At 43.0% G+C, this 23,943-nt stretch overlaps 1 protein-coding gene, 1 long non-coding RNA gene and 1 other non-coding gene across 7 annotated transcripts; 2 read left to right on the top strand and 1 right to left on the bottom strand.

The window, feature by feature from the left end:
* The first annotated feature begins 95 nt into the window (after positions 1–95).
* Positions 96–23,356, top strand: Cwf19l1 (CWF19 like cell cycle control factor 1). 5 transcript variants are annotated; one of them, XM_017589505.3, is made up of 15 exons: positions 148–231; positions 406–559; positions 1,009–1,093; positions 1,819–1,897; positions 2,661–2,762; positions 4,919–5,133; positions 7,239–7,357; positions 9,239–9,323; positions 11,033–11,173; positions 12,192–12,303; positions 13,235–13,314; positions 18,937–19,146; positions 19,875–19,994; positions 20,612–20,709; positions 22,603–23,352. In XM_017589505.3, exons 6-15 carry the CDS (start codon positions 5,044–5,046, stop codon positions 22,745–22,747), a joined length of 1,200 nt encoding a protein of 399 aa, XP_017444994.1. In that variant the 5' UTR covers positions 148–231; positions 406–559; positions 1,009–1,093; positions 1,819–1,897; positions 2,661–2,762; positions 4,919–5,043; the 3' UTR covers positions 22,748–23,352. The 5 variants fall into 5 exon arrangements, 3 of the variants coding, with proteins under 3 accessions (NP_001102398.1, XP_017444994.1, XP_017444995.1); NM_001108928.1 differs by lacking the exon at positions 406–559 and having other exon boundaries at positions 122–231; positions 22,603–23,356; XM_017589506.3 differs by lacking the exons at positions 148–231; positions 406–559 and adding an exon at positions 592–866.
* On the bottom strand, positions 6,623–11,033 carry LOC134484059 (uncharacterized). Its single transcript, XR_010061392.1, has 2 exons — positions 7,980–11,033; positions 6,623–7,479 (listed from the first exon to the last, which is right to left on the bottom strand). It is a non-coding gene; the product is annotated as an uncharacterized LOC134484059 (long non-coding RNA).
* Positions 19,543–19,685, top strand: Snora12 (small nucleolar RNA, H/ACA box 12). Its single transcript, XR_005500207.1, has one exon. It is a non-coding gene; the product is annotated as a small nucleolar RNA SNORA12 (small nucleolar RNA).
* Positions 23,357–23,943: the final 587 nt, after the last annotated feature.

The raw sequence follows: 23,943 nt of genomic DNA, 5'->3' as shown, positions 1-23,943 counted from the left end.
ATACATTTTTTTCTCTCTTTTTAATTCCTCCATCTCTTTCCAGAGTGAAACCGCGGAGAGATTTTTATCCCTCTACCGCCCCGTAGATAGGTAATTCCTATTGGCTGAGCTGTGTGACGTCATATTTCTGCGCTCCGGCGTTCCAACCTTGAGCGCGCATTTGTGTTTCTAGCATTTGGTGGCGGCTCCCCGCAGGTTGTCATTACCAATGACTCAGAAGCCGCTGCGTCTGTGAGTGACCTTGCATCGGTAGACTCAGACACATAGGAGAAAGGGAGAGAGGCGGGCGGAGGGGTGGGTGAGGGTCTTTCTCCAGACCGGAAGGGGAAGACGGAGGGGAGGTCGCAGGGCTGCTGGGAGCACGAGTGGAGGCTTCCTGTTCTGTCTCTATTCATTTTCGCCCAGGTGTCTTTCGAATCTCTCGGGAGAACCAAAAACTTGCCAAGCCGGACCGCTTATTTCTTAGGCCTCTTCTGCCTGCGACACACCGTCTTTCTTTCATTTCTCCCGTCGTGGCATGTATTGATGAGCCAAATACTTGCAGACATCGGGTGCATTGGTGGGTTTGGGCAGACAAAATAAATATTGCCCTACCCTGGCGTACTTTTGTTGCGGGGTCGGTTAGCGAAGACAAGACTTCATTTAGAAAGATTATTAGGCAGTGGCAGTGTGTTTCTGCGTGGTGGAAAACGTTGCACAAACGAGTTCCTGTCTTGGTAGCTGCTAAGTCTGGACAGGAGGAACAAGCGTTAAAGAATGCGGAAAATGTAGAGAAAAAGTTGATGGTTCTGGAGGATATATAATAATGATATTTGGCTTAATGGAAGGAATTAAGGCTTTCTTGAGAAAGCGAGGGTTTTACTCAGGTAAATATTACTGTATTTAACCCAGAGAAATCATCAAAACGTTTAAAAGCTCCTTAATGTGATCCAATCTTCGTTCTGGAACGTGATCCTGCTTGAAAGAGATTTACTAGGCCTTGCTATAATGTTTATCTCTTGTTTGCAGCTTGGCTTGTGGAGATGTTGAAGGAAAGTTCGATGTTTTATTCAATAGAGTTCGGACAATTCAGAAGAAAAGTGGGAACTTTGATGTAAGATGATATTTTTACTGACATTTTACTTCTGTAGTCAGACATTAAAGTACTGGGTCTTAGTTAATTTTATGATTGACTTTCCCTTTTTTGGTCCTTAATATGAACACTAAATAGCTGTGGTTTGATGAGAGGAGGGGAGTTCTTTTACTACTGTTCCCTTCTGTACACTTTTGGGATTGAAATCGTGCTACTTTCTTACTGAACCAAAAACAAACAAACTGAACAGAGCTAGCCAGTTCTGAGACCTAGGTTTGATAAGCCCAAATTTGCTTCATGAGTGTGCCCTGTGGGTCAAATCAGACAACAGATGTGCAAATGCTTTAGTAAAGAAAGAACTGGAAATGAATGTTGCGTAAGTTGCCACATTATGAGTTCCTAGGACACAGGAGAGTCCTGTAGGTAGGGAAAAATTTGTCCATTGGGTCATCTGTTTCAACACTGCTGTGTATTCCAAGGAAGGAGGATAGAGAGGACCTGGGAACCTCTGGAGATCACATAAATTTTGCCTTCTGAAAGGCTTCACACTCTCCCACCCTCAACTTGGAGTGATTGACAGTGCATCAAAGTTTAATAATTCATAGAATTATCAGTTAAATTAACGAATAAGTACTTGGTTTGAGACTATTAAATAGAGTAATTAGCTGGCGATTACAGACAACAATGTAATGTTTAATTTTTTGTTGTTGTTTTAATCTCATCTATCTTTAAAAAACTCATTTTAGCTGCTGTTGTGTGTAGGAAATTTCTTTGGCTCTACCCAAGACGCTGCCTGGGAGGAGTATAGGACTGGCAGCAAGAAAGGTATGGAAATGGTTATTTATGTCCGGTTTCTTCCAGACTCTCGGGCTGTAGCTGCTGTTGGTCATTTTCCGGGATTGTTTGCTGAAGATTTCTCTCACGCATTGGCGAGCATAGCTGCTTTGGTATTGTTAGCACATGCTCACAATGCCAGTACGTGAGAGGCTCAGGCGGGAGTGACAGAAATCTGTGACTGGGCAGCTTAGGCTACAAGGTTGGACTGTCTAAGATAAAGTAACTAAGAGTGTTATGTCCCTCCTAAACTCCGAATTGGGCTAAAAAGAAGGCATATATATATATATATATATATATATATATATATATATATATATATATATATATGTGTGTGTGTGTGTGTGTGTGTGTGTGTGTGTGTGTGTGTGTGTGTGTTTTTCACATTTCGAAGTTTGTTCTGTTTCGTTCAAAGAAAGGATACTCATTTAGAGTGGCAGGAACTGATAAGTATAGCTAAGTATGTCTTTTTCTTTTTTTCTTCTTAAATGCTTTTTATTTTAGGCTATATTTCTTTTCATTATATATACATTGACCATTTAAGATGGCAGTTCTTTGGTCTGGTGACATCACTTAGTAGTCAAACTGTAGGGTTGGATTAGGAGTCCTTAGTGATGAGCGTGTTTAGGCTGGCTATGGAGGGGATGCACAGACTCTTTACTTTTGCCATGACTATTTTTCCTATGAGGAAACGTTTCTCAATTTTCAGAGCAGACCCAGTAACCATTGGTGGCATGTCTGTTTTCCCCATTAGCTCCTATTCAGACGTATGTGCTTGGTGCCAATAACCAGGAAACAGCCAACTATTTCCAGGATGCTGATGGCTGTGAATTGGCTGAAAATATCACTTATCTGGGTAAGTTAAAAAAATTTTTTTTGTAATGAATTTAGTAAAAAAAAAAGAATTTTTCAGGGGGCTGGAGAGATGGCTCAGCAGTTAAGAGCACTGACTACTCTTCCAAAGGTCCTGAGTTCAATTCCCAGCAACCACATGGTGGCTCACAGCCATCTGTAATGGGATCTGATGCCCTCTTCTGGTGTGTCTGAAGATAGCGACAGTGTACTCACATACATAAAACAAATAAATCTTAAGAAAAACAAAAACAAAAAAAAATTTCAGGGATTAATCTCTCAGGAAAAGTTTTGACTAGATTCTTTTGCCATCCCTGCTTGAGAGAATAAAAATTTTGTTTTGTTTTTCCTTTGAGGAAGATTTTTCCTCATAGTCTGTGTCTAGAGCCCTTTGGACAGTGGTATTTCTTCTTCACTGTTTCTCTGATTCCCCTTGATTCTCTTTTGTTTCTGAGCCCTGGACCACTTTTTCAGCCAACCAGAGTGACCAATCCCTTGCCCACACTATGTGCAGAACTTAAGGTGTATGTTACATTTGAATGAGAGAAACTGCATCCTTCACTGACTTTGCTGGAGACTTCTGGATAATTTGGCTTCTAACTACTTTATTCCAGGTTTCAGTCTAAGGCTCTGGCAGCTCAGGTCTGTAGTGTTTTCCTTGGTTTTTCTTTATTCCTTTTGTCTCTTTTATGTTCTCTGGGGCACTGATTCCAGGTTAAAGGTGCTCATAGCCCTCTGCATTTCTGCAGTTTCAGGACAAAGGCAGTTGATAAGTTCTGTGGTTCCCTCAGCACTGTCTGCCTTAGTCTGCTGTCCACTGGCCATTATTCAGCTCAGTGTTTTCTAAAATGGCTCCTTCACATTCTTGGTGGTCTTGTATCTCTAAGAAGCATCTGTATTTCCTTTGTTAGAAATGCTCTTTATCTTTACAGAAACACATCACCCACCATAGTCTGTCATTGCCTCTGGGCCTCTCTATACATTGTGGCCCTCATAGAAGCCATTTTAGCTTTTTCCACCTGTGAGACTCCCTTAGGAAGAATGTTGAGGGAAACTTTTGTAATATGACTTAAAATTTAATTGTTATTTATGTTACTGGCGATCAAACGCAGGGCTTCACACATTTGCTAAATTTGTCTTCTGCCACTGAACTGTATCTAGTCTCCGTGCTTACTGTTTTGTGTGTGAGTGGAGGTCAGAGGACAACGTTGTTAGTTGGTTCTCTTCTTTCACCTTACGTGGGTTCTAAAGACTGAACCCAGGTTCTAGATCGCAAAGCCGGCACCTTTCCTTGAGCCATCTCACCATCCCTGCTTTTAAGAAATGATGATTATTTTCTGTATAAGGGTGCTTTGCCTACACATATGTACATATGTGCACCAGATGTGTGCCTGATAGTCTTGGAGATCTCTGGAACCAGAATTGCAGACTTCTGTGAGCCACCATGTTGGTGCTGGGAACCCAGACCCTCTGAAGGAGCAGCCAATTCTCTTGACGCCTGAGTCTTCTCTCTGCCCTCTGCTTATTTATTTTTAGCTACACTTGTGAGACAGACATTTTGAAATCTGAACATGGGTCTGACTTGTCACAATCCTCAGTGTGTTTTTTCAGTTTGTATTAAGAACATTCCTGTATTTGTCAGCCATTTTATTTGGTGAATTCCACTCAGTCACATCTTTCAGCAGTGGTCTTGTTGGACCTGTGATAGTCTGAAGCGCTGTAGCCGATTATAATCTGATAGTTCTTTCTAGAGTAGATGGATTAGATTAAAATTTGGGGAGTTGGTAACATAACCATGAAAAATAAAGCTGAGAAGAGAGCTGAGGTAGAGAGAGGAAGCCAGGAGGTGACAGTACCGTAGTGACAGGCTGTCATGGGTGGGGAGGTGTCAGGTGCTCTAGGGTGTAGACACCAGATTGATAGAATCTGGGCACAGGGTAAGAGACCACTGGCAGTTCCAGTCAGTGACCAGCAGCCGCCACACACAGAAGAGCTCTTCAAACTTAGGAAACAGGAGTGTTTTTTAGAGTGGAGCTGTCACATTCATTCAGGCGAGTAGAAAGGCAGAGAGCCAGGGGATGGAGGCCTGGGAAAGAAAGAAGTGCCACATTTTCTCCTGCAGCTCTGACTAAAACCCATTCATTTTTCTTTAAACCCCAGGTCGAAAAGGAGTCTTCACTGGAAGCTCCGGGCTGCAGATTGTATACCTCAGTGGGACAGAGTCCTTAGATGAACCAGTCCCAGCTTACAGTTTTAGTCCCAAAGATGTGTCTTCCCTGAGAACGATGCTGTGTTCTGCACCCCAGTTTAAGGGTGTTGATATCTTACTCACGTCCCCGTGGCCCAAGTATGTGGGGAGCTTTGGGAATTCCTCTGTGAGTAGTGCTTGTTCAGTTGCAATTTTTAAAGTGAATTACACTGGCTTAAGTTGGGTTCTTAAGGGTTTTTCTCTGTATTTTGAATATGTTAATTCTTAGTGCCTTTTACAGAAACATTTTGTGAAAAAGTTTCAAGATTCTATATAAGCTACATCTACCGACAAAAATAGTTGATCTCATAAACATATAATTTGCACATAAGATTGCAGAATCTTAATTATAAGCAAATGGTTCCTGAAATTATGTTCTCTTACAAGTATCCTCCCTTAGCCTTCTTTATATATTTTGCAAGTTTATTAATTCCCAGTGGAAAGAGTTACAGCTATTGGCATCCCTCCAGTTGCATTTATTTTCCTCTTCTATTCCAGAATATTGGGTTTGGCTATCTAATATAGATTTCAGAATTGGGTCATTGTGAGATTGAGTCTAGTAGTGTGAATATTAATAGATGGGAACAAGGTGCTGAGACTGAATTTCTGTTGGGGACACTAATCTGGGATGCCTTGGAAGCCACCCTGTATTATAAATAGTCCTGTGAAGGGGCAGTTACTGGTAAACTGTGACATGGCTAGACATGGCCTAAGAAGGCCTCGGGATGGTTGTGTAAGGGTAGAAAGCAGCAGCTGAGCCTCAGTGGAGGGAATTTGGGAATGAACTCACAACTAGATCCCAACTTCAATGATGTCCCAGAGCATCCTATGTGTGGATCAGCACTGAGTGTGACTGTAAAAGTCATCAAGATGCCAGCCAGTGTCATCAGGGAGAGTGTTGAGCAGAAGAGAGCCTAGTTTCCCCACCAACCTGTGGTCCCTCCATTTCTAGAAAGGAAGTCCCTCATTTTGGGAGAGCAAGAGTCAGCACAAGGCAGTAGGAGTGGAGACTTTGGTCAAAGTTTGGAAATGTCTTAGTCAGGGTTTCTATTCCTGCACAAACACCATGACCAAGAAGCAAGTTGGGGAGGAAAGGGTTTATTCAGCTTACACCTCCACATTGCTGTTCATCACCAAAGGAAGTCAGGACTGGAACTCAAGCAGGGCAGGAAGCAGGAGCTGATGCAGAGGCCATGGAGAGGTGTTACTTACTGGCTTGCTTCCCCTTGTTTGCTCAGCTTGCTTTCTTTAGAACCGAAGATTACCAGCCCAGGGACGGCACCACCCACAACGAGCTTGGTCTTACCCCCCTTAATGACTAATTGAGAAAATGCCTTACAGCTGGGTCTCATGGAGGCATTTCCTCAACTGAGGCTCCTTTCTCTGTGATAACTTCAGCTTTTGTCAAGTTGACACAAAATTAGCCAGTAAACAACCATATAAGATTTTTATGGGGAAGAAAACAATATACCTAGCTATCTTTGTGATACTACAACCAAGTTCACGGTCAATCAGATTTCTTTAGCAAAAGCTAGAAGAAGGCAAGCATAAGACAAAAGCTAGGAGTATCCTGTGAACAAATCTACCGTGACAAGACATTTTACTTGAAGCTTCTGTTTGTTTTGTTTTGTTTTGTTTTGTTTTGTTTGAGACAGGGTCTCTGTAGCCCTGGCTGTCCTGGAACTAGCCATATAGACCAGGCTGATCTCCCTGCCTTGGCCTTGGCCTCCCGAGTGCTGGGTTAAAGCCCCCATAAGCTCTTTAACATAGGAGTGGCTGTGCCATTTCCTTGACTGAACAGAAGAACAGCTTGTTCGGTAATGAGAGCCTTGAACGTCTGTGGGCCCTGGTCACTCTGGGTGCTAGTGTTTACTTACTTCTCGACCATGACTTACTCTGTCAGATACACATGTGCACTGTGAATTGTGTTATGCAGATGTAGTTTAAAGGCTGTAGGGAGAGACCTTTTCTCAAAAGGAGTCTTAATGTTTGTTGTAGAGGTTACTGTGGAGGAATTGCCGTGGCTTGTTCCCTCTGGTTTCCAACGATTGTGCCATTCTGTAATTTTAATATTCCAATGTTTTAAAATGTTTGATTGCCCTAGGGTATGCAGTTCACTGCAAATATGCATCTGTGTATAAATTTGAAAGATATTTCAAAACGTTTTCTTGTTTCTTTACATTTCTTTATAATTCCTGAGTCTGTGTGGCTAACCAAGTTCCCATTTACTAGGGAGAAGTAGATACCAAACAGTGTGGCTCTGCTTTGATCTCTAGCCTTGCCGTAAGCTTGAAACCGAGGTATCATTTTGCCGCGTTGGAAAAGTCGTATTATGAGAGACTTCCATACCGGTGAGTAACATCTTATGGGTGGTCTCTGTAAACTCTGTTCCCATTTAGCCGTGTGTCTTGGTTTCGTCGAGTCCTAAGGCACTGTGTTAGTTTCATTTTTGTTGCTGTGGTAAAATGTCAACCTATGGAAGACAGGGTTTGTTTTAGTTTATTAAGTTCAGGAGAACCCATTCTGGTGGGGTACCAGAGGGTAGCAGCAGGAATAGGAACCTGGCTGTTTATAGTTTATTTGTGCTCAGGAATTGGGCCAAGACTGTAAGGAGCCCATCCCCAGTGACATATTTCCTCCAACTAGGCTCCACATCCCAGGGAGTGCCAGAAACCTCCCCAAATAGTACCACCAACTGGAGACCAAGTGTTCAAAAACCACATGACCTCTGGAGGACATCTCCCATTCAAGTGCTGTACTCATAAGTTTCCTGACTACATAAAGGAGCTAGACTGTAAGACTCTGTAAAAATTTAGGGTTTTCTATTAGAATGCTGGGTGATCCTTAAAGAGTATTACGTCCTAGTAATAGGTTTTTCGGGTTTTGTTTGCTTCTTTTTTGAGACCGGACCTCTCTATGTAGCCCTGCTTATTTCAGAACTGACTTTGTAGACCAGGCTATCCTTGAACTCACAGAGATCCATCTGCCTCTGCCTCTGAGTGCTGGGATGAAGGCATGTGCTACTGCACCTGTGAGGTCCTGCCTTCATCAGGTCAAATCAGTGTGTGTTCTTTATTTAGTCTTGAATACTCAGCTGTCGGCACAGTCACTTTGGAATTTAGAATTTCAGTTTGAGAATCAGGAACTTACATTGAACTGGGTGTGGTGTGTCTTGCCTGTAATCCCTTACACTTGGAGGTTGAAGTAGGAGGATTTCAGTGAGTTCAGAGCCAGCCTGGGCTAAAGCTGAGACGTTGTGTTTCTCTCTGCCCACCAAGAATTTGTACTGATGCTCACCCTCCAGCACCTTAAGAGTTGCCTTTGCTCACACTTGTCTTCCCTTAGTTACCCGTGTTGATAAGTGCAGAGCACTTTTAAAGCTAGAGAAGCTAACAGAACGGTTCTACCGTGCATCCAGGACAAGTCAACATCTGTAAAAATCAAAGTATACTGCATATTAGTGTTTGATGCATATCTGCTCAACTTAGAACATACTTTTGTAGTCTCATTGTTTTCATGTCTTTTACATAAGAGATTAGGGATCCATAAGCACTGGAATGCTGGGTAGCTTCGAAGGTCATATGACCTGTGGTGAATTCAAGGCTTGTTCTTCTAATGAGCCTGTGGACTCTTATCTACTTCACAGTTGCAAATCCAGAGTAAAATGGTGGTCCACGACCCTGTCTCAGTCCCACCCTAACCCTAACCCTAACCACAGTTAAGAGTCCTTCCTCTCATTTTCTGATTTCACATAAACACACACCTGCGCGCGCGCACACACACACTTTTAAATCTAGATTTTAGAGAAAATGTGTAGTGTTTGTCTGTCTGAGTAGTTTGTTTCTCTTTATATAATGATTTCTAGCTCAGTCCATTTTCCTGCAAATAAATGTGTTTTTGTTTTAATGTTGGAAATCCCATTGTGTATGTGCACCATTTAAAAACCCACTCATGAGCTGGGTAGCTAGGTGGTTCCACTGTTCCCATGAAGGGGTTTGCGTGTAAGCCTAGTGGTGCCAGGTCAGGTGGCGGCTCTGACTTAGGCGTGAGCTGCTGCTCAGCTTCCCACCCCACCAGCAGCATTTACAGGTCCTCTTTCCATCCCTCAGCACCAACTCTCCCATTAACAGGAAAGGGGGGGGCAGGGGCAGGTGGCACTGGAAGGGCAGGAATTAAGGCAAAAATGGGAGCTGTTGATTTGTAGTGATGAGGTCAGTTGTCGTGCCTTTCAGAAACCATGTCGTTCTACAAGAAAGTGCGCAGCATGCCACTCGCTTCATAGCCCTGGCGAATGTTGGGAATCCAGAAAAGAAGAAGGTAAAGATTGGAGTGCTTGGTTGGTTACTCGGCCTTCAGAGCTTCTGGCCTCCTTAAGTCCTCTGTGGTCCCTGAGTCACAGCTTCAGGGACTCCTTGTAAAGGTTAAATTTCCTTGAGTGGCTTGTAGGAGGCTTAGAAAAAGGTGTGTCCCTGAGATATTCAGTGGGAATGGCCGGCCTGCCTTCCTTTCTTCCTTCCTTTCTTCCTTCCTTCCTTCCTTCCTTCCTTCCTTCCTTCCTTCCTTCCACATCCATGTGCTTGCCTCTGTTGCTACACGTGAGTCTGCCCTCAGATGATAGGCATGCCTCCTTCTAGCAGCTTCATTTACCTGAAACAATAAAATCCTGTTGTGAACATTCTTCAAGCTAGGCACAGTGATACACACCTTTAATCCCAGCAGGAGTGAATTCCAGGCCAGCCAACAACAACCAAAGCAAAACATGTATGCATGTATACATATGTATATATATATACTAGTACTTCCTTGGCTTTTTGAATTAGTAGTTATACCTGGAATCTAGAAAATAGTGCAGATGATGAAAGACAGACCAGAAAAAGAGATTGTATTTTTTACTTCCCTGGGAATGCTTTGCTAATGCTAAAAGTTGGACGGTTGAGTGAGACAGCTAATACCAGAATAAGTAGTGAAAGGAGGGCATAGGCTGTGATCTTCCTCTGTAGCTGACTGTCCTCTACAGCACACCAGAGACAGCGTTCATGAGATAAGCTAACTCCTGCCCCTTTTCTCTTTTTTAAGCTTTGAAGCCCATTCTTAGCAAAGCTAGACTGATGTTTTAAGCTGAACTTCCCTGGTGAGCAGAGCTGTATGATTTCAGTCTCTTACTCAGTCTCAGAGACACATAGGCACAGTGTGGACTGGACAAGCACATCCAGCTCAAATCTTTATTCCAATCTATGACCTTCTCAGCAGTGAATGTTTTTCTTTTCCCCTTTTCTACACTCTGACCGAGTTTATTGATCCTCCCCCCACTCAATTAAACAGAAGTTAATCTATCCTTACAACTTCAAATTTCATTTCCATTATTTTGTTGAGGTAAAACATGTATTTATGCCTTAAGTTTTTTTGTTTTTTGGTTTTTTTTCTTTTTTTTTTCGGAGCTGGGGACCGAACCCAGGGCCTTGTGCTCGCTAGGCAAGCACTCTACCACTGAGCTTAATCCCCAACCCCATGCCTTAAGTTTTTTATCTTATGCCATTAGCCCAAGATTTATAAAATATATATGAATTGTTTTCTTGTTTGCTGCTAGTCCCTAAGGAAAGGTAGCAGAATATGGGAGAATTGTGTCAGAGAGGGGAGACTTTGCCTTTTCCAGTTGGAATATTCATTAAGAAGATGGCATTGGAGTTCCGTGGTTCTATTAACAAAGGTCACATAAACAAAAAGTTTTTCTTCAAGGCTTAAAGAGCAAGTCCCCTTGAACCTTAAAGGTTGTCACTGTACCGGTCTCCAAGTGAGGAGCTTAGCCTGTTTAAGGGCTGGAGCTTTGCTCTCTTACTCATTACTTTGTGAGCCCTCCTTAGCCACTTCAGAGGCCACCGGTTGGACATTGACTACACTACTATAGCACCACAATGGGCTTGTAATTTTCTCAATGTCAGAGACTTTCAGTGAAATTGTCATCATAACCTGGTTGGTCACAGAGAGACACAAGCCTTTTTCCTAACGTTACTCTTTTTTTCCTGGAGTATCTTTATGCCTTCAGTATTGTTCCTATGAAGCTGATGGCTGTAGCCGAGCTGGTAAAGCAGCCTCCGGATGTCACTGAGAACCCTTACCGAGAATCTGGGAAGCAAGCCGCTGCAGGGAAACAAATCCCTGCCCCTCAGGTAGGTTCCAGTTGTGAACTGGCATTCAGGCCGGCTGCTCTCTGTGGGCCTTTCCTGCTTATAGTTTCATACATCAAACAACTTCAGTTTTTAACTCTTAATGTTTTTCCTCCTGGCAAATCATGATAATATTTAGAAGGTCCTGCCAGGTGGCAGGTGTGCACACTTTTAGTCACAGCAGAGGCAGAGGCAGACGTAGAGGCAGACGCAGAGGCAGGCAGATCTCTGACTTCTCAGCTAGCCTGGTCTACAGAGTGAGTTCTAGAGCAGCCAGGGATATACAGAGAAACTGTTTGAAAAATCAGGCCAGCCCATCCATGGCTATACAGAAAGACATCATCTTAAAAATGAGGAGGGAGGAGAAGGAAGAAAAATGAAGCTTGTTTTTAAATTGTGTTTGGGGTTAACAGTTCTATGCTGAGTCTTTGTCTGAGGTGACTTATTGTTTTTCCTTGTCTGAGATGATTATTCTCAGTTTTTGAGGCAAGGATCTGTTGGTGGCAGATTTATGATTTTATGATAATTTCAGTAGAGAAATTTTCTTTGAAGAGGTTGTCTCTCCATTGAAGCAAGGCCGGTCGGTCAAATTTCCTTTCTGTTCATTCCAAAACCTTTTCCTGCCTCTCCTTTGCCCCAAGTGGCTCATCCTTTCTCCCCTTCAGTTGAAGTTGGATCAGACTTGCTTCGTTCTGAAATTTCAGGGCTGCTCATGTCATTGTTGGGAGAGAAAGGAGATAAATGGAGTTAGGTTCATTCTGCTCTGGCCTAGAGAAAAGTTGCTGTACATCTTGCGTTTAGCTTACTTTTCAGAAGAGATAGATTTGGTAATGGTTTTGGATGCTGAGATGTGATACTGAGAGTCCCATGGGCATCAGGGTTGGGATGTACTTGTCTTTCCTAGAATAGGCAAGGAGGGGCTGAGGAAATCTGTGAGAGACAAGGCAGCTCCCTTTTGTTTTCTGCTTGGTTACGTGTCTGCAGGCTGGCTGAGTGACATCCTTCTCATTGACCCTTGCAGGAAGAGTCAGCCTGTCAATTCTTCTTCGATTTGAATGAGAAGCAGGGAAGGAAACGGTCATCCACAGGCAGGGATAACAAGCCCCCTCATGCTAAGCACCCTCGCAAGCCTCGTAAGTACCTTGGTCTCCATTGAGAGCATTGACTTTGGGGGATTGTTTGGAAAGTTGCATTGCTAAGAACATCTTCTGGCAAAGAAAATTTTCATAGAGCCATCAGGAGCAAAACAGAATCATGTAAAGATGGCCTGAGACTCTTCCTGTAGGGACAAGGGAAAAGCTCTGTCTGTCTGTGTAAAATGTGGCGAGTATAAAACTGATGTGGGTTCATGCAGTAATAGCAGACCAAAGCTGAGGAGGAGGACTTTAGGCTGCTTCAGTGAGATCCTCTTTCTTCACCCTGTTGTTTTAAAGAGGAGAATCTGAACTTAGGAAGGTAGGTAGACCCACAGTTATGTGGCTAGCTGTTGTCAGAGCTAGGACTAGAATTGGGGGTGCTTAAGTGACCCCCCCATCCAGGTCAGTGTTCTCTCATTGCAGCCTATTGCCAGTTTGTATGCTGCTTTCGTCACTGGATGATCTATTTGTGGACCACCACCTGTGGATCAATTATCAATTCAGAGGGCTTCAAAGGGAGGTTTAGTTTCATTGACAGTGGTGCCAGGCATTGGCAGCCATAGTGAGAACCACAGGTCCTGCTCATTGTGGAAGTCTTTGTGGTCTTTGCTGTATGGCAGACAAGACAGCAGTGAATAACAATGAATTCTCTGTTGAAAGTGTTAGTATTGTTGGGGTGTGTGTGTGTGTGTGTGTGTGTGTGTGTGTGTGTGTGTGCGCGCGCGCGCGCGCATGCGCGTGCATGCATGTGTGCTGTGTTGTGGAAGTGAGAGGACAGCTTTCTGGAGTGGGTATGGAACTCAAGTTGTCAGGTCTTTGTGGCAGGCGTTTGACCTGCTAAACCATCCCTTTGGCCACGAGGAAGCTTGTGCAGGTGATTATATCTGTGGTGATTGGATCTTAATGCTTCCCTATCTTTCCTATGCAGCTCAGCCTCCAGGACCGTGTTGGTTTTGCCTTGCCAGCCCTGAAGTGGAAAAGCATCTGGTGGTCAACATTGGCACACATGTGAGTTACTTCCATAGGTGGGAGGCAGAGAAGGAAATGCCTGTTACTTGGTTTTACTAATTTTACATAGTATATGATCTGTGCATCAAATTTACCCCACCCACTCTTCCTTTCTTTGTGAGTCAGGGTCTTTCTACGTAGCCCTGGCTACCCTGGAACTCACTAGACTAAGCTGGCCTCCAGCTCTCAGAGATTCTCCTGTCTCTGCCAAATGCTGGGATTAATGGTTGAACCAACACTCCCAGACAATTTTCACATTTTGAATTTGTAGTTCATTGATACTTAGTAAGTTTATTGCATTATGCAACATCACATAATAGAGGTTCCCATGCTGGGTGTGCTGTTGCACGTCTAACCCCAGTCCTCAGGCAGAGGTAGGTGATCTCTGGAGGCCAAGGCAAGTCTGTCTACACAGAAACTTCTAGGACAGCTAGCACCACACACAGAGACCCTTGTTTCAAAAAGAAATTATAAAGTAGAACTTTAGAGCATTTCCATCAGTCCAACAAAATTTCTTAAACACATTTATATTAATTTCAGTATCAACTCTCAGCCTTGGCTACCAATTGCATACTTTTTATCTTTTTAGGTTTATGAGGTTTTAGACATTTAACTGAAATCATGTAATGCATTGTGTGTGTGTGTGTGTGTGTGTGTCTGCTTTGACTAGAGTCATGTTTTTAAGTTTTATACATATTATAATTCATGTATAAATGTTTTACTGCCAATTAGTGTTATACAGGCATATTATTTATCTATTCACTTACCGCTTTCTAAATCACTAGGCAGTTGATTTAATATCATTTTATAGTTCTCAGGAATAATGTTTCTGGTGTTTGCATATAATAATAATATTTACATATATTTGTGAAACAAACTCATTTATTTTCATTTCTTTTGGATAGATACTAAGAAGTAGAATGTCTCAATAATTTGCAAATTTGTATTTAAACTTAACAAAGAAAAGAATTTTGTTTTTAATCTCGTGTGTGTGTGTGTGTGTGTGTGTGTGTGTGTGTGTGTGTGTGTGTGTTGCTGTATGTGCATGTGAGTGCCTGAGCCTGAGGATTCAGGATCCCTGGGGCTGGAGCTATAGAAAGTTGTGAGCCACCTGACATGGGTGCTGGAAACTGAACTCAGGTCCTCGGCAAGAGTAGCGTGTGCTCTTGACTACTAAGCTCTCTCTCCAGCTCTTTTAACTTTTTAAGAAATTGTCAAACCGATTTCCAGAATCACTGCATTATTTTATGCTCCTAACAGCAACACTATGAGAATTTGACCTTTCCATATTCATGTCAATATTGCTTAACGTCTTTTCCTCCCTTCTTGGTAGTGTTGGGGGCTGAAGTCAGGGTCTTATGCATGATGGGCAAGAGCACTGCCATTGAGATCCATCCATAGCCCTTTGCCTGCCTTTCAGACTGTAGGCATTATAGTTTTATGGAGTCATTTTCATAAGCACTCTCCTTCTCTGTCTCCCTCCACAGGATAAATCTTCTGTATATGTCTTAGATTCATCTATGTTTCTTGAAATTTTGAGTTCATTTTTTAATTTCTCACTGTTTTAAATATTCCTTGATTTTCCCTATTTTAAATAGTGAAAACGTCCCCAGCTCTGAAAAAAAGAACCAAAAAAAAAAAAAAATAGTGAAAACAGAAGGGGGTCATGTGTCATTTATATACACATACTAGATCTAAAATGTCGATATTGTTAGCATGGTCTTATGCCTGTAATCACGGCACTCAGGAAACTGAGGCAGGAGGATTATCACAAATTCAAGGTCAGTTTGGACTGCCTCAAGAATTCTAGGCTATGGCTATGCTGGGCTTCAAAGTGAGGCTTTTTCTTTGAGAACAAACAAAAACAAAACAAAACTACTACTAGGAACTGACGTTCATTAAGCATTAGAAAGATTAAAGTGATAGTCAGTTTTCCAGTCAATGATTGTACAGTGAGGGTTTTCTGGAGTAGCATTATAGAATAAATCTCTCTACATATAGCATGGAGATTTATTAGAATTACTACTAGCTGTGGTCAGTCCAACAATAATTGTCTACCTATGGCAGGTCAAAGAATCCAGTCATTGTACAGTCCATGAGGCTGGATAGCTTAGCTGGTCTGCAGTATATCAGTGAACCCCAAAGAAGTAAACTTTAATGCTAGTGAAGGAATAGACTTGTTATCAATGTGGACGCAAACAGACAGAGAGCATCAGCTTCTTTCTTCCTGCTTTTATATAGGCTTTCAGCAGATGGCACTGCACAGATTACAGGCCGGTTTTCCCCAGTTCGGAGTAGAAGTAGATCCTTCCACTTCAAATGAATCTGACATCCTTTCAGGTGGAAAACACCGTGTGTCTCAGGGAAGTCATTGGGTTTATACTTTTTCTCAGAGCTCGCAGTTCAGGCTTTGTAAAGATAAGTCTTTTACTTACAGTGAAGTAGTCACCAGAGTTAAGTCTAAACTGGATGTTCTCAAAGCCAGCTTACTGTGTAACACTTCTGCAGACAGATGGTGTTCATCTGGTTTTCATTGATATCTTTCAATTTTGGTTTCTAAAGGTGACTTTTCCTCTTCATCTTAACAATCTGAGAGTTCCTTTTTTGTGAGCTCCTGTAGACCAACTGGAGTCTCACTTTGATTTTCACTTCCTTTCCAACTGAAGAGGCCTAAACTTACCTATTTCTGTTTTTCATCTTAACTATTGGCATCCTGTCCAGGGAGGTGTTCTGGAGTCAAGGCCTGTGCCACACAGTTGGCTTGTAAGGTCGTGGATGAGCTCTGACAGCAAGCTTGACAGGCCTTGACTTTTGTGGGTGTGCTCTTTTTAGATCAGCTTTGGGCTCCCCTCACTGGATTAACCTTTTGCCAATCTTCTCCCTTACACAGCCTTCAGGGAGGCAGGTTCGAGCTGCCTTTTCTTAGGGAAGCATACAAGGTTCCAGGGCCCGTGGGGGAGGAGGAGGGGTTGGAGCGGATGGCTTGGCCTCTAGGTCTTGGGGTAAAATGTTCTTTCTTTGCTTCCCACAGCTTATTCCCCAGGAAATGGGCCTGGGAAATGAAGGAAACTGTTCCTTTGTATCTGAAGCCAGCAAAAGGTGTCTTTAGGAACGCTTTTGACCAAGTTCCTAACCGCAAAGTAGAGGGCCTCGAACAGTTTATCCTAGACTGGTGCTTGCCTGAGAGTCAAATCTGCACTGCGCTGAGCTTTCTCTGGGCTTCTGAGTCCCAGCAAGGGCTCGCAGTCTTCCTGGTCATTCCTCTTGCTTTTCTTGTATTACATTTTCCTCGGGGCTGTCTCTGAGCTGCTGTGCTTTTCTTCCTTAGGAAGGTACATAAAGTGTGCTAACGGTGTGGTAAGGGGAGTCCCCTGAGCCCCGAGCAAGGATTGCACGTCCATGTTCCCCACGGGGAACATTCATTTAGGCCCTTTATCCGTTTACATGGTTAGAGACCACCCAAGTATAAAACAGGTCAGAAGAGCTTGAAAGAGCAGAGCACTGGGAAAGTGGGAAATAGTGTGTGACAACTGATGTACATTAGAGGTGTGCACAGCCACTTGGTCTAGCCGTTAAATAGCTAAAGAACACACATCAGTATAAAGCTGACATCTTTGGCAGTAGCCTGTGACAAAGGCTAGAAAATAAAGGGTTCTAGAGTAACCTTTTTAAACAAATGCAACAAATGGCTATGAATAAAAACTTTCAATTCCTCTGAGGATTTGGGGAGGATGTTGTTTGGTTATTGGTGGTAAGGCTCTTCCTCTGTTCCTAGGCTGGTCTTAAATTTGAGATTCCCGTTTTAGCCTCCAGAGTGGGTAGAACTATAAGTGTGTGTCACCATGTCCTGCTCCTTGAGGTTTTAGTGAACTGAAATCTCTTGGGAAACCAGCTGTGCATGTGTTTAGTTCTCTGTCAGTAGATCAGGGAGGAGCCTCTGGACTTTCTTATTCAGCCTTAGCTTTGGGACCACCACACTAAAAGTACAGTTTGTTTTTAAGTCCCTATGTACTTCCCTGTATTGATATTCCTTGGCCCTTTGCCTGCTCACTCAAACCTTCTTTTCACATCATGACTGTTAGAGCAGTACCACCTGTCTGGATGGTTTCGTTTCTCTTTTACTGTTGCTGGTCTTGACAGGGCTGAGGCCAGACTGTCCTCTTCTACCTGCTGAGTGCTGGGGAAGGGCAGCCTCCTCACCTGATGTGCAGGTTGGTTGGTTTGTTTCTTGATTTATTTTGTGCGCATGCTTAAATGTGTGTTGTTATTAAAGACTGAGAGTCATTATTGGAACAGAGTGCTCTGGCTTTTTATCTGAGGTTCATCCTATTGGGTTGTAGACTTCCTTCCTTTGACTATAGAATTTAGTTAGCACCTTACAGCTGTGGAAAGACTCGTGCTGATCATGGCACCTTAGCCTTTTTTGTGAGCCCAGAAGTGTATTAGGGAGAGAGGAGTGGGGTTGGATATTCTGGGGGAGGAAGGAAGGAGTCATTTGAAATAAGAAATATTATTGTTTTTATGGTCAAAGGGAAAGTGATAGTAACTGAAAATTGCTTTAAAGTTTAGATCCTGGGATACCCCAAATAGTCTTTTTGAACTCTAGCATTTAAAACCAAAGCCCTTCTTGTATGCCCTGAGTTCATTTGTTATTTTCATGGAAATTTGTTAAAACTGATCCCCATTCTTTAGAAGATACTTTAAAATGCTATCTAGACCTTAAAATCATGTATGTATGTATGTATGTATGTATGTATGTATGTATGTATTAAGTATATGGGTATGTTGGTGTACCATGTGCCTGCAGAGACCAGATAGGGCATTGGATTCCCTGAAACTGGCATTGTAGATGGTTATGAGCTACCATGGGGATGGTAGGAGTTGAATCTGGGTCCTTTGGAAGAACAGCTTTTAGCCACTGAGCCATCTCTCCAGCTCCTGTTCTAACCTTTAAAATCAAATCTTTTAAAATATAATTTCTATTAAGAGTATCTTGGGGGCTGGAGTGATGGCTGGAGTATTGACTGCTCTTTCAGAGCTCCTGAGTTCAAATCCCAGCAACCACATGGTGGCTCACAACCATCTGTAATGGGATCTGATGCCCATTTCTGGTGTGTCTGAAGATAGCTTCAATGTACTTATATATAATAATTTTTAAAAAAAGAATATCTTGAGTCAGGCATGGTGGGTCATGTCTTTAATCCCAGCTCTCAGGAGGCAGAGACAGGTGGATCTCTTGTGAGTTTAAGGCCAGCCTGATCTATAACATGAGTTCTAGGACAGTCAGGGTTGTTACACAGAGAAACCCTACCTCAAAAAAAAAAAAAAAAAAAAAAGCAAACAAAAACAACAACAAAGCAAATAAACAAAAGACTATCTTGGATTGGGTGTATTGGTCCAGGGCTATAGTCCCAGAGCTTGGATGCTGAGCCAAGAGGATTGAATTTGAGGCTGCCCAGTACAACATAGCAAGAGCCTGTCATCCTGTTCTGGCTGGAAGCGGGCAGCATCTTGAGCATTTCTTACTGTAGCTCAGGCTCACTGTGTGTGTATAGGTTTTTCTCTGTGAGTGGACAGTCATACATATAGGCTTGCTGTCTTGCTTCTGTGATTCTTCTTCAGTGCTACCTTGCCCTGGCCAAAGGAGGCTTATCTGATGACCATGTCCTCATCCTGCCCATTGGACACTACCAGTCGGTTGTGGAGCTTTCGGCAGAGGTGGTGGAAGAGGTAGAGAAATATAAGGATACTCTGAAACGCTTCTTTAAGAGTCGAGGGAAGCGTTGTGTTCTATTTGAAAGAAACTATAAGAGCCATCACCTCCAGCTTCAGGTATGTGTTTTCTGCCCAGGAACTTGGAAATCACTGTCGGGACCTTGATATTGATAAATTTAAATAATGATGACCTCAGTATTTAATTTTAATACTTAGAGCACTTGATATTGTTTTCATGATAATATTTGAATGGTGGTCATTTAGAGGGCTGGGCATATCTGCTGATAATCCCAGAGAAGTTCATGCTGGAGGTAACTGAACAGCAAGATGGTGTGTGCCCTGTGTAGACAGAGCGGATCGTTAGGAAAGGTTCCAAGGAAGGTGAGTACATGAAATTGCTGGGTAAGATGTGGCTAGTTCATGTGGAAGCCCAGCAGGAATGAAGGCGTAGAGGTAGGGAATAGTTTCCAGCTAGCATGGGGCTAGTACTTTGGAAGTTGAGTGATTTGTCTCTTTGGTGGTAGTGTCTTCCTGGTGCATTTGTTAAGTGTTCAAATGGGCCTGACTCTGCCACATACATTATGTAGGAGCTGGCAAAGGCTTAGAGACAAAGTCTTTCTTGAGTGTTTCCTAATAACAGACTGGCTCCCATATGTGACAGCTCTCATAAGTTTAAGTCCTACAGCCAATCCAATGGAGGCTGTTTGGCCTGAGGAAAATCTATGCTGAGGGGTGTTTCTCCACCCCAGTGATGGGTTTGCTACTTCCCTAGGGCTTTAAAGACTCAACTTCTTTGGAACCAATACAAAGAGTTTTTTTTTTCTATTCCTCCCACACCAACCCAGGTCATTCCTGTGCCCCTCAGCTGCTGTGTTACAGATGACATTAAAGACGCCTTCATTACCCAGGCACAGGAGCAACAGATAGAGCTGTTGGAAATTCCAGAACATTCAGACATAAAGCAGGTAAATCAGTAAGGGGTGGTGACATCTAGGGAGGAGTTAAGATCTGAGTTTTTGACATGTTGAAGCAGAGGTACTAAGTAATGGGCCATTTGGTACTAGAAATACAAGATATTGATAAGACTAGAGGGGAAGACGTCATCATAGCAAAGTCTCAGTGCCTTGCTAGGAAAAGTAAGGAATTAGACTTTTCTGGGAGCTGGGAAGATGGCTTCAAGGACTTGAGTGTGATCTCCAGCAGCCGTGTAAATGTCATGAGCTGGGACATGTGCCTGTGGTCCACGTGCTGAGGGGGGAGAGACAAGAGCTTCTTGGCCCTAAATTGAAAAGCGACAGGCTTGCCGGCTTCAAAGACTGAGGTGGTAAGAACTGAAAAAGTCACCCAGCATCATCCTCTGGCCTCCACAGGCATGTGGACACACCTGTATATGTAACCCCACGCATGGGAACAGGTACACATATACAAACACATATGAATTTAAAAAATTAGACACTTCCTGTGATGGGAACTTAGAAGGATGGGTACCATGGGAATAGATTGGCATTTTAAACGCTGGTTCCTATAGTGTGTCACACTGTTTTTAAATTTATTTGTCCTTACACATTTCTGTTTACTTCAGATTGCACAGCCAGGAGCAGCGTATTTTTATGTTGAACTTGACACAGGAGAAAAGCTTTTCCACAGAATTAAAAAGAATTTTCCATTGCAATTTGGGAGGTTTGTATGTCTTCACTCTATTTAGTGTATTTCATTTGACCTGTTATAAACATGGTGACAGGCTTCATGGACAGTCAGTGAAAACCAACCAGGGAAGGGTCCAGCCCTAGGAAGTTTTAAGTCTTAGAGCAGATCACTGCTATAGCCTTGGGCTGCAGAACTGGAAGTACCATGAACAAATCTTAAGGAACAGTATACTTTAGAAACTTGGAGTAGGAAGGAAGGGCTCTTTCTACCAATTGCAAGGCTCCATGAAAGGCTGAGAGTAAGTAAGGGAGAGACTGCAGAGGGGAAGACACCATGAGGGCGCTCCTGGTGGAACAAAGCAGGGCCATTGCATTTGTGCCGGCTCACACACTGGCACGAGCTTTCCAGGCATTGTTCATTCTGCCTTCCGGTTGTGTTGTGGGTATCCCGTGATCCCAGCAGAACTCCATACAGACATGAAAGTGCACTGTAAAGCTGCACTGATCCAAGAAGCACACGTTACACGTGCTGTTGGATACTTGAAAATGAGACTGAGGGGCAGTGAGATGAGACAGCTTGCTGCCACACCTGTGACGTAGTTTGATCCTTGGGACCTACATGGTAGGCCCAACCGTGAGTTCTCTGACCACAGGTGCTATGGCATGCGTGAACCCACGTACAAATAAATACATAGAATGAAAAAGAGAAAATGGAAGTGAGCTTAAATTTAAATAGTCACACCTGGCCAGTGGCTACTCCCCTGTATACTGTATCTTAAGGTGAGTTAAGTAGCATGGCCATGGTCACAGTCACAGGTTCAAACCTTAGTGTAGTGAACACCAAGATGGAGGTCTTTAACCCTGTTATTCTGCATCATTCTGAAAGCCCTGTGGAGGGAACAGAGTATGTGTGCTGATCTCTGATTTGCAGCTCTTCTCTGACCACTCCCAGTGGTTTATACTGGGCTTTGAATGAGCCTTCAGCCAATCCTAGACTAATCTGGAAAGCCTCCGAGAGACTGCCCCACTGGATAATCGAACAAATCCAAATAAATGATACATGAGAACAAGTACCCACTCCTGTTCTTATCGTTCTTAGTCTTTCCTTAGGAACACATGCAGATACGCAGTGGGGACATAGGCAATGGACACAGCCATGTACGGTCCACATCTTCTTGTGATCATGGTCATTGTTTATGTTTCAACACTGAAAAATTTCAGAATACAAATGTATAATTGACACATTCTATACTTAATAGAGAAGACGGCTTTATCTTCATTTTACATATGAAGAAACAATGCTCATGGTTTGCCAGGCAAACCAAAGTCTGAGTTTAGGTCCTTTGACCTTAGACCACTGTGATTCATTTCTGCCTTTTCTATTTCTTGTACCTTTAAAGCTGAAATGAGCCAAATAGAATTGTTTCTAACATATTAAAGTAAGTTCAAGGAAAAGTGTATATTGGTAGAGCTTAGAAGCTGCTTGTGTATGTGTCTATATAAGTTGTTGTCTTCACATTGAACTTTCTTGTGTACTCACAAACGAGGGGCTAGGAGGACAGGTAGAAGAGCTTTAAGTGAGGATGGGCATAACATGTGACTCTAAACCATGCCCTCAGCAAACTCGGTCTACTTGGCATGTGAAAACTATAGTTTAAGGCAGAGACATGAAGTACCAGAGCATGGACTGGATCTCTGATTTTTCAGACGTTTGTACATGGTGTTCATTCCTTAAGTATTAATATTGTGGTTCCACATTGTTCCAGGAAAGGAGAAATAAATGGAGTCGGAAAGGACACTTAATATGGCAGAGATGTTGTCAGGGTAGGAGACCAGTGGGAGCTGTAAGCAATCTTCATACTCTTTAGATGACACTAGAAGGTGGCTTTCATCACTACTCCCATTTTCTCTTCTTTGTACTCTGCAGGGAGGTGCTGGCCAGTGAAGCTATTCTCAACATTCCTGAGAAGGCTGACTGGAGGCAGTGTCAAACCAGTAAGGATGAGGAGGAGGCCCTGGCTCGCCGCTTCAGGAAAGACTTTGAACCCTTTGACTTCACTCTGGATGACTAGCCAAAGGGAAGGGCACAGCACAGGTCACACTGATGGCACAGAAGATTGTTCCAGCCTGTTCTGAAAGTGAAACTACAGTCTCTCGTAGGGGCTGCCCCCTTCCTCTTTTTCAGTATATTCCCATGGACCCGCCTGCAGTAGGAGGCCTCTGACCTTTTTTTTTTTTTTTTTTTTTTTTTTTTTTTGGTTCTTTTTTTTGGAGCTGGGGACCGAACCCAGGGCCTTGCGCTTCCTAGGTAAGCGCTCTACCACTGAGCTAAATCCCCAGCCCCGCCTCTGACCTTTTTAAAAGAAGTCATTTTGAGATTCAATATGTTAAAAGAACATCTGCTACATATTTCTAAGACAGCTCTGTTTCTCCACATCCTCACAAACTTTTAAACCTTTCACATTGGGTATGGTAGCTCCTGCTTCTAATCTCAGAAATTGAGGAGTTATGGCAGGAGGATTGCTGTGAATTCAAGGCTAGTCTGGACTACACCGTGAGTTTCAGGACAGTCTGGTCTATGGTGTGAGACCCATCTCGCCTCCCCATCCTCACCTTCACCTCCCCAAAATGTAAAAATAATGTCCCTCAAATCTTGTAATAAAAAGGGAACACTTTACTAAGGTTGACAAATGTCTTATGTTGCTTATGGCCTCTGAAATGAAAGTATGTGTATATGAGACCAAAGTTTAATCCCCAGCACTTATCCCAGAGTAACACAAGCAAATGGGTCTGGGGAAGGGAACCAAGCCTGGCCTTTGCTTCTGTTTTCTTATTCACATAAGAGAGTCCATTCTGTCTTTTGGATATTTAACTCTGGTATGCTAGGACATAAGTTCCAAGAATATAGCTAGTGAGTGCCCTAGTGTGCTGCCCATTGTTAGAGTCTAGAGTCTAATTTCAAAAGGAAGTGGTAGGGGTTGGGGATTTAGCTCAGTGGTAGAGCACTTGCCTAGCAAGCGCAAGGCCCTGGGTTCGGTCCCCAGCTCCGGAAAAAAAGAAAAAAAAAAGTGGTAGATTAAGGACATAAGATGAGTTAGTTTGAATGTGTTGTTTTAGATATTTAAAATACCAGAGTTACCCAGTACATGTGTCCACATTGCCATTAGATGCTTCTAAGACTCATGCAGATCAAAATTGGTGAGAGGGCTTTGAATACATTTTTGATGTTTCATGTGTTTAAGATACCTGAGTTATCTCACAAATGTGT

The sequence above is a fragment of the Rattus norvegicus genome, chromosome 1, assembly GCF_036323735.1.
Source record: "Rattus norvegicus strain BN/NHsdMcwi chromosome 1, GRCr8, whole genome shotgun sequence".
Lineage (NCBI taxonomy): Eukaryota > Metazoa > Chordata > Mammalia > Rodentia > Muridae > Rattus > Rattus norvegicus.
This window is presented reverse-complemented; position numbering and strand designations above follow the sequence as displayed.